This window comes from Oncorhynchus mykiss, chromosome 12 (assembly GCF_057628025.1).
Source record: "Oncorhynchus mykiss isolate SJ-2025 chromosome 12, ASM5762802v1, whole genome shotgun sequence".
In the NCBI taxonomy this organism is placed as follows: domain Eukaryota; kingdom Metazoa; phylum Chordata; class Actinopteri; order Salmoniformes; family Salmonidae; genus Oncorhynchus; species Oncorhynchus mykiss.
The window spans coordinates 75,552,478-75,562,766 of record NC_143033.1 but is presented as its reverse complement, the minus strand read 5'-3'; the positions used below and the strand labels follow the sequence as shown (position 1 = coordinate 75,562,766).

Genomic DNA, 10,289 nt, shown 5'->3' with positions numbered 1-10,289 from the left:
TAGATGGGTAATGTGCATGTTGCCAAACCTAGCATAGCAAAGAACACAATGAGCTGTAATGAGACTTACAACTCCTTATTGCTTTTCTAAACGTCTCAATACTGTACTTATGAATATTGATGTAGGGACTGAAATCCCATATAGGGATAAAAAAGCAATTCCCATGAAAGCAATTGCTATTCCCCCAGGCGGAATTTGCTTTTACTTAGTCATACTGAGAGTTAGAGACCTTGAACATCTACAGTATATGGGCTAAGATACCCATGAGGTGGCGAGCTATTTCTTTCACCGGAAAAATTGTTAGTAAGCTGAACCAATTGAGCTTTTAAAGCATGGTCTGTTAGAGCTTGAATGTTTAGAACACACAATATTTGCTCATCTTAGTTTAAACAAATTGCTTATGAATAGCTACTTTACATTAAATGAACGTACCTTTCATAAAAACTACATAAGGATATGTCTAGGTTTAGGGTTGAACCGGGTTGTGCACATGAAGCTTGGATTAGGGTTAGATATGTTACCAATAATAGCATTAAGTACTGCAACATAAAACATTTTATTTGATCATTGATATTTACATCCACTTCTAAAATGTTGAGCCAATATTTAACCAAATACATAATCTCATCCAATACACATAAACAAGTTAGAGAAGAGCAGAAAGTACAGACATAAGGAAGTGTCACAAAGGCAAAAACAAATAACACAGAAAGCACATTGCATTTTGATAAAATTACAGGGTATAAAGGGCAGTTCTAAATATAAAATATATACTTTTCTATTCTGGCCTTTCGCATGAAAATCAGTCCTGCTGGTGGAAAATTGCATTTCTTGGAATTTCTAAATGAGAGGGAGGGTAGTTTAACACACCATTGAGGTAGTATACAAGCTTTTAAGGAGACTCGACTAGAAAAGGGGAAACCAGGAAAGTGAAGAAAGGAAACAGAGAACGTTGACTTTATAGAGTTTAACAGACAGATTAGCTAATACAAGTGAATAGAGGCCATAAAGGATAATATAGTTAGCAGCATGGCATTTACAACAGCAACACAACTATTAAGTGACTGAGTGCAGTAAACATAGAGAGAAACATGCAAAAAAAATACAAATATGTGCAAAGCAAAAAGATAACACCACTAGCCTAATACATTTGAACCCATATCCTATTCATAGGTTGCACCTACATCACTTGGTCGCGTCATGCCGTTGTTATGAGCATTCTCAAGCCGCCCTCTGCCACAGTGGTGCCCAAAAGTTGTGATAAACCCAGTCATTCTGAACGGAGGGTAATGACTGCTTCATCTAAATTACAATGACGTTGCTAAAGTAGGAAAATATTTAGTAGGAAACAACTTTGCCATCATTATCATTTCATAAAATGTACTTTAGACAGAGGGTAATGTTGTCATTAACTAGCAAAGTTTGTCAAAAATAGCTGGCAATGCTAAACTTAGCTAGCTAAAATCCGGTGATCTCCACTCAATCTTAGCTTGCTAGCTAACGTTATTCTGCAAGTCCATCTGATGACATCAAAATGATGACAAAAGGTCTTCCTACTAATTTTTGCCTCATTTTGAAATGTAATTGTATTTCCAAGCCATTGTAATGCACTTGATGATATCTTCCTCAGCACTCATTGATAATGCATAGAGTAGAATGCTCAGTCGGCATCAGTTCTAAAACAAATGTTCAAACCAATATTGTGATGAAACATAGGTGCAACCCATAAATTAAATGACTACTATTCTAATTTATAATTATATATTTGAACCATTCTCATGTTTGTTTTTTTAAGGATCATGCTCTCTTTACCCTCTCATCAAATTCCCATTTGTCACCATCTCAAATACCGAGATACTGTCATCATTGAGTTTCCCTTTGAGGTTGGAATACAAAGTCTTTGTGATAAGGCAATCTGCACAGTCCTTTACCATAAGCCTCATCTTTCAAGACTGTTTCTGGAAATGGCTTATAGTTGCTTCTCTCGGCTCGGCGATGGGTCGGCTGCTCATCTCACAGTCATTTTGTCGTACATTGTCCTCATTCATTAGTGACACTTCTGTGGACCCCGCCTGGAACCCAGGCACTGTGTTGGCTACATGTACCACATGCACTTTGTTCCTGCCGTTCTTACTGAGAATGCAGCTGAACACCTTCTTGAAGCCTTTCCGAAAGTGCTTGGACACCAAGGCGTACACAATGGGGTTGAGGCAGGAGTTGGCGTAGGCCATGCAGTGAGAGAGGATCCTGAATGCGTATGTGGTCTGGTTGAAGGGGAAGTTTCCGTACAGATAGCATAGGATCACCACATGATAGGGCAGCCAGCATATGCAGAAGAGCACTGTGACGATGATGATCATTTTGGTGACTTTGCGCTTAGCCCTCTTGGACTCTGACATCCCGTCCAGAGGGTCCACAGCAGTCCACAGGTACTTGATGGTTCTGGTGTAGGACAGGCTCACGATGAGCACAGGGATCACATAACCAAACACAAAGGTGCACGTGTCCAGCACCTTGCGGTTGTACTCCTCCCAACCTGGAACACAAACGTTACTGTTGGCGTAATCTATGAGGTCGTAGTAGCTCAAATACGGTCCTGCGAAGATCAATGATAGTCCCCAGATGACTACCATGGCAACCACGGCATTACAGGGCGTTCTCAACTCTCTAGAGCGAAGAGGGTAGCGAATGGCCAGATACCTATACCAAACAGAAATACTTAGTTACATATTCCATTAAAACATAATGCCATGAATCAACTCAGTGTACAAAACATTAAGTAACAGCTTCCTAATATTGAGTTTTACCCCACCCACCCTTTTCCCCTCAGAATAACCTCAATTCGTCGGGACATGAACTCTACAAGGTGTCGAAAGTGTTCCAAAGGGATGCTGGCCCATGTTGACTCCAATCCTCCCCACAGTTGTGCCAAGTTGGCTGGATGTCCTTTGGGTGATGGACCATTCTTGACACACACGGGAAACTGTTGCGCATGAAAAACCCAGCAGCATTGCAGTTCTTAACACAAACCGGTGCACCTGGCACCTACTACCATACCCATTCGAAGGGACTTAAATATTTTGTCTTGCCCATTCAACCTCAATGGCACACATGCCCAATCCACGTCTCAATTGTCTCTAGGCTTAAAAATCCTTCTTTAACCTGTCTCCTGCGTTACATCTACACTGATTGAAGTGGCGTTAACAGGTGACATCAATAAGGGATCATAGCTTTCACTTGGATTCCCCTGGTCAGGCTCATGGAAAGAGCAGATGTTCCTAATGTTTTGTACACTCATTGTATGCTGTTTGCTTTATATGTGTAATTGCAAGTCAACTGGGATTTCATTACACTCCACCTCCTAAATGGAATTAATTGTTTTTACTGTTGTGTTGCTTGCACAAAGACATACAAATATTATGAGCGCTTGCTTCTGGGGCTTAATAGAAAAGTGGCACATTGGTGCTGCAAATGGAACTCATGAAAGGGCAATCAGTGTGTGTGTATATTGTTCATCCCAACCTGGCAGTGAAATAATTGCTGCTGGGTATCATAGGTCTCAGCTGTAGCCTGAGTGGATGCTCATTGTTCACATAGAGGACATCTATCAAATTAATGTCCCCCCCCCCAAAAGGTAAACAACACCAGGGTTTCTGCTCCCTTATTTAATGTAGGGGGAAAAAAGACCAGCTATTTTCACTGGGCTGAGCATAGCGAGGGCCCTGCAGAATAAAAGTCATCCATATATGCAGGAAAGAAGAGCATGTCAATTTCATGTAGGGATAACACATTAGTGGTCTTTTACTGTACTCAATCACAGATTCAGCCTCGATTTCAGGTCAAGACCTACTCTTTCATTTCCACATTTTAACACAGATAAAATGCCCTTCCCTTGATCACATGAATACTGTGTTTCATTAACATGACCAACAGGGTTGCCAAAAAAGAAATACCTGATTAGCATTCTCCCTATCTCCCTATGCTCTGTGAAAATGTCAAGGCTGTTTTGTAATAATGACCAATAGATGACTACAGTATAGGTTACTGCCGTGTGCTTTGCTAAATGAGTGTCCATCCTCTTCTGTAGAGAGAGCATTGGGCGCTTGTATAGAGAGGAAGTGTGCTGGACTTTAATGAGGTGAGGGAATTAGTGACCTTGAACTCTGTACTTTAATTGGCATCGACCTTCAGAGATGCTGCACAGGTTATGTGCAGGTTAGAACTCAGCCGAATAAAAATGACAAAATATTTCACAAATTAAGTCTATTCCTATCAGCTCCTTGTTATGAGCCATAAAGAAGTACTAAGCCAAAATTAGAATAAAGATATTCTTATGGAATCTGTATACATGTAGAAATATTTGTATAGAGTATTTCAATGTTTTGACATTTTAACGTAAAATGAGACATTAGCGAACAAGAGCTACAGCGTACATACCTGTCGACAGAGACGGCGGCAAGCGTGAAGCTGCTGGCGTACATGGTGAGGTTGATGAAGAAGTGGACCACCTTGCACATGAAGGAGCCGAACACCCAGCCCTCCAGGGAGTAGATGGTGGCTTGGAAAGGCACGCAGAAGATGATGAAGAAGAAGTCGGCCACGCTGAGGTTGAGGATGAACAGGTTGGTGGTGTTGTATCCCACCTGGCCGCTGCGGAGGAGGACGGCCAGGACCAGACTGTTCCCAATGGTCCCCAGCAGGAATATGAGCGAGAACACCACGGGCACGATCACACTGGTGGGATTCAGCTGGTAGCTGTCCGATGTGTTCCAGTGCCCTGCTGTTTTGCTGAAGTCTTCCAGATCTGACATTTTGGGAGTACTTTATAAGTTCTGTAAAAGAATAAGAGAAGTACATGATGTGTTTAATGCTGCTGAATTATGACTGCAATGGGGCTACAGGGACTTTAGGGAACACAAGACGGATCATTGTTGAACGTATGGATTCACAAATGTTTTAAAACCAATTAATTCAAATGTTCAAACCACGAGGATAGGTAGGAAAGTTCATTAAATATTTCTGGTTCTCATAACACTACAATTTCTATTATGTCTCATGTCCTGAATCTCTACATTGCGCAAATTTGAGCAACTATTTCCATTTGGATGTGTTATTTTACAAGAATGGTGGATTGTGTTCCAACTGTGAGGATAAAAATGTACTCCTAATAGGTTTAATCATGAGTCACCCTAGTAATGCTCTAATCACAGTGACGTTGCAGAAATGAGTGATGGTTCCACAGCAATTGAGAGATAAAATAGTTTTGAAGTCAAAGGTTGGTGTTCAGAAAAGCCAACAGACTATGCTTCCACGGTATTTTCGAATTAATCATGTACAATAGTTGATGCTGATTTCACTGGGACTGATGAAAGAATTGTGAGACCAAAGCCGACCCGATAGAATTCCTCCCAATATACAACACTACCCATAGCAAGTGTGATAGCTAATCTAATGCTTCACTAGTTATGGGGAAGGGAATATATCAGTCAACACAGAACACAGCATGCAGTACACAGTGTGAGAAATGCTCCAGCTCTACAGCTCTATTGTCATCAGGCTCTTGTGCTAACAGGCGATTGAATAGGAAAAGGTGAAATTGTTTTTCTTCCACGTCAACAATCACCAGAGCTGTGGAGAAGAAAACAAAAGACAACCATCAGTTGTATTTTCATAACAGGGAGCCGGTGCATGCTCAGACCTGTCCACTCCACTTGTGTCTTTTCCGTAGCCTTCCCACCCAAAGTGACCTGGTTAGCCTCTTGCATGGCATGAAGATGCACACATCCATTGGCTGCTAAGCCATGCCAGCAGCAAGGTCTAGTAAGAAATTGATTAGGGAGAGATGCTGCTTTCTGATGGACAGGTCTCAATAAATCATGTGCATAGAAATAAGTAAATCAAGAAATCTTTGGGAGTGCTTACTTCAAAATCCACAGGGATGTCATTGTTTTACTTAGAGCTTCCCAAACTCGGTCCTGGGGACCCCAAGGGGTGCACTTTTTGTTTTTGCCCTAGCACTACACAGCTGATATAATCAAGTCCTCATTAAGCTTTGGTTATTTGAATCAGCTGTAATAGTGCTAGGGCAACAAACAAAAAAATGAGTTTGGGAAACAAGTTTTACATGCTGATGAAATCAGGATATCAGATCACATCTGATTACAGTAGACTTGCCAGCGCAATGGCTTTGGAGTGTGCCTCAATAACGTTTCAACGATGTCCACATTTGAATGGAAATGGTTGAAATGACATGACACACATACACAATCACTAATATTATTTAAATGCAGATTCCGATGAAACCATGACAGATGACGCAGAGATGGATTTGTTAGTATGAGAGTGATTACATTGTACTGTATGAAAGCTTAAGGTAGGCCTATACAGTGGAGGCTTGTTTGAGTCTACAGTTCTGCAGTCATTATCTTATTTGTGAACTAAACTAGAAATAAAAATACATACTGTACTTCCTAACCCCATGCAGATAGTAAATCAGCCTATATATGAGTACCATGCCTACTGACGTCATTGGACCATTCTCACTCTATTTTTCCTGTTCAATGTTCATGTTGGATCAACGATGAGTGTTGGTAAATTGGCACTTGCTATAAGTGCCACTCTGGACAAAGTGTGGCTCATCCTCCAAAATACAGCAGAAGCTGCTCGTGCAATCCACCATTTCACTCACTGTAATTCATATTTTTGCATTCCCCCCCCCCCCCCCCTCTGAGATATAGTATGTCACTATCGGGATCTATCATAAAAGGAGTAAAACATTGATGGTGTTGTAGATTTTACAGTTATTGTGTAGGGTTCAGTTAAGCTAGTTTTCTCTACCTCCACTGAGGTCCAAAACCTACTTGTTATCAGAGATTTGTCATATTAAACCACAGGAAAAATAGGTTACAATAAATCTGTTAGCTTGGATGGTACTTGTCTAGGATAAATTTGACAGCTCTTAGAAAACACACATTTCTCAAAGCAGAGCTGTACCGCCATATACCTCCACCTCATAGATCTCCATCAGCCTACACCAGACCCATCACTCCTCATAACCAAACTGGACTTGATCCAGCACAGGACTGACTGATCTCTACCGTACCATGAACATGACAAGTCAGATGTCAAAACAACAGCTGCTGTAACCAACTTTAAATTGCCATGACAGAGAGCATTGTTTCGGCCAACTAATTGGCTAGGGATCCTATTAGATTTGTGACATGACTGCTAAGTCGGTTGCCAAGCTAACATCTGCTGTCATGATTCCGCATGATTGATCTGATATGACATTATTGTTATTACAGTTTTACATATTTGTGGCAGAGGATGCAAGTCCCACTTTAAAATGACAAAAACTGTAAAGGCTTTATAGCACATTCACATCGTCTTAAAACGAACTACTTAGATTCTTCCCAAATCGTTCATAAGTCATACTACATTAAGGGTGATATGAAAGTACATCTGGTGATTTGTCATTGTGCAGCATCCTGCCTTTCCCACCTTTTACATTGCACACCGTTGGCTTGATCTCCGGGATAATATGGGGATCATGAAAGCTTTAACTGTCAAATTATTATTACATCAGCTGAAAGTCAGGTATTTGACGTAGCCTAGCGGTTAGCATGTTGGGGCAGTAACCGAAAGGTTTGCTGGTCGGAAAACCTGAGGCGACAAGGTGAAAAATCTGTCGATGTGCCCTAATTTGCTCCAGGGGCGATGTACTACCATGGTTGACTGTTCTTACATATTTCTCATATAGGCCTTGGAGCAGTACCACAGCATACAGGAAACCCCTTTTAAAATGTCTCATTCACTGAATGCTTTCTGGCTCGTAGGAATGGGAAACAGTCTCTCTCAAAAACACTGTCTTTCTACCTCCTATTAAATCTCTTACAGACTCCATATGAAATCTAATTGGAATATCTGGGAGATGAAAATTACAGTGGCAAACACTGACTTAACCTGGGAACACAAACACAAAGAAGCAAACATAGTGGAATGAGCACATACAAACATACCTAAAAATCTTCAATAATCAAATACAAAAAAAAAAGGAATTTTACATCACATTCTACTTTGCTGTTGCTGTGGTACCACAACAACATGTACAGTGTTGTGCCTTTTTAATGTAAATGAGGTTTTTGGAGAACAGGATTAAATTGAATATATAGATTTTCCTAACACAACGTCACATTCGTAATCAGTAGGCTGCCTTCGCCCACTGTTCCTCACATATTGCCAATATGTGACCTTGAATAATAATGAAAAAGCAAATTCTGTGGCTAATGGCCTATTACCAAAAGAGGAAGGGCGGTTATGTGAAATACACCAATTATTTTTTAATAAACTCTGAGGTATCCTCAATGGAGTTGTATGAGACAATAAGTAAGTAGTTCTGGTATTTAAATCAATGCTCTCTAGCCTACCACTTTAGCTGTACTGCTACTGTCTATATTCCATTTCCAAGATGCGTCTCATCACTCCTGTTGTCAAGAGTCAGAGCCCAGACTCTCCTCACCCTCAGCAAGCTGAACTCTCAGGGGGAAACAATCTTGACATACATGTCATTTGAGTTTTGCAGTGGGATGTCTGTTGAGTACCAGGAGCTGGCAGACAGGAAGAGCAGCATGACAGCCAGCCTGAGAGGCAGGCAGAGAGGACGAGCTAGAAGAGCTATCGAGCTAATCCCTTAGCTTGTGTGAACCAACAGTTGGAGAGGATGCAGAATTTGCCTCTCGTCTTGAGTCATAATGATGGTTTTGTTTGGAATTACAGCAGTGATGGAAAATAAGAGGAGGGAAAATGACGGGATATGAAAAATAAACATACGATTTTCTGCTTCTCCTTGTCATGGATGGGCTATTGCAGCAGTTGACCACACCGGGTTCCACTCAGCTAAAAACAAGAAGAAGCCGCTCCAGTGGACATGTGATCACCAACACTGAACAACTGAGGAGTGGAAATACGTTGCTTGGAACATGACAGTGAGTCCAGTTTATTTGAGTGGCCTGCACAGTCCCCAGAGCTCAACCCAATAGAGCATCTTTGGGATGAGATGGAATGGGCTATTCGCAGCATGAATGTACCGCTGGCCAATCTGCAGCAACTGCTTGATGCCATCAAATCAGCATGGACCAACATCCCTGTGCAACGTTTCTGACACCTTGTAGAATTCCCCAAAGAATTCAGGCTGTTCTGGAGGCAAAGGGGGTCCGACCCGGTACCAGATGGGTGTAGCTGATAAATTGTCCGGTGAGTGTAGCTCAGTGGAATAAATATGTTTATAATGAACAAATGTAATTAAACTAAATGAATGTGAAGACACAGACAACATGTAACCAAACTTCTGAAGCCCATTCTCATTGCAACAGTAAGAGTAGTTAATTTCCATCTAGCATCCCACATTTCAGTGGTCGGCTGTTATACACCTCCTCACAACATAATATGGTACATGGTAAATGCATGTGAAACCTTTAGAATAATTGCTTTATAAATATTTGAAGGTGTTTGTGTATGAATGTAGACACATCATGCAAATTAGAAGTAGATGCATTTAGGGTGATTTTTACTTACCAGGATTACTGGCAAACGATATATCCGTTGTTCAAATGTCCTGTTTATGTTTGTTGTGTCCTGCTACCCTCAACAGAAAAACAATGCTGCTCATGCTGATATCTGCTCCATAGCCTGAGCTCTCTCTCTCCTCCCTCTCCTCCGTTGCACATTGATATTCTGCCTTGATCTCTCTCTCCCTCTCTTCCTCTCCCTCCCTCCCTCTCTCTGTCTCTGTCTCTGTCTCTCTCTCTCTCTCTCTCTCTCTCTCTCTCTCTCTCTCTCTCTCAGTTCAACCCTTCCCTTTCCCCTCTCACAAAAGCTCCTCCTCCACATTTAATTGAATGTTCACACTTCACTGCAGAAGAGGTGCATTGTGTTTTACACACTACCGTCCGTACTGGAGCAAGGCATAACAACCACTATTTATTATCAGCTGGTAGGATAAAGGAATAACCTCAAGTAATATTGTCAATCAGTCAAGCCCCTGCTGGACCCAGACTACGGCACTACGGCTGGAACTCATCAGCTATTAATTGTGGTGCAAAGTCTTCCATAAATGCATCATTATGGCAACTTTGACTGGTAGCTTATTGTGAACAGTAGCTCAATACAGCTCTCTTGGATTGTTCTCACTAATGTGTTGGGAGTGCTTGTCTTTAGGGGCTTTGAACTCGTGAACTCAGAAAGGGGTGTTATATGAATTGTTTGGTTGTGAGATCAAGTTGCAACGTTAG

The 10,289-nt window shown here is 41.3% G+C and overlaps 1 protein-coding gene across 1 annotated transcript; it reads right to left on the bottom strand.

Annotated features, from left to right (window-relative positions):
• Nucleotides 1–539: 539 nt before the first annotated feature.
• LOC110538247 (galanin receptor 2b-like) lies at nucleotides 540–9,737 on the bottom strand. The gene is made up of 3 exons (XM_021624946.3): nucleotides 9,574–9,737; nucleotides 4,438–4,832; nucleotides 540–2,700 (listed from the first exon to the last, which is right to left on the bottom strand). The coding sequence occupies exons 2-3, from the start codon at nucleotides 4,809–4,811 to the stop codon at nucleotides 1,947–1,949; spliced, it is 1,128 nt and encodes a 375-aa protein (XP_021480621.1). The 5' UTR covers nucleotides 4,812–4,832; nucleotides 9,574–9,737; the 3' UTR covers nucleotides 540–1,946.
• Nucleotides 9,738–10,289: the final 552 nt, after the last annotated feature.

Bases quoted from the DNA above. Each gene is read 5' to 3' on its own strand.
- LOC110538247 (XM_021624946.3), bottom strand. From the start codon at position 4,811: ATGTCAGATCTGGAAGACTTCAGCAAAACAGCAGGGCACTGGAACACA. The intron at 2,701-4,437 runs GTATGTACGCTG...TGTTTGGTATAG, and splicing joins GCCGCCGTCTCTGTCGACAG to GTATCTGGCCATTCGCTACC.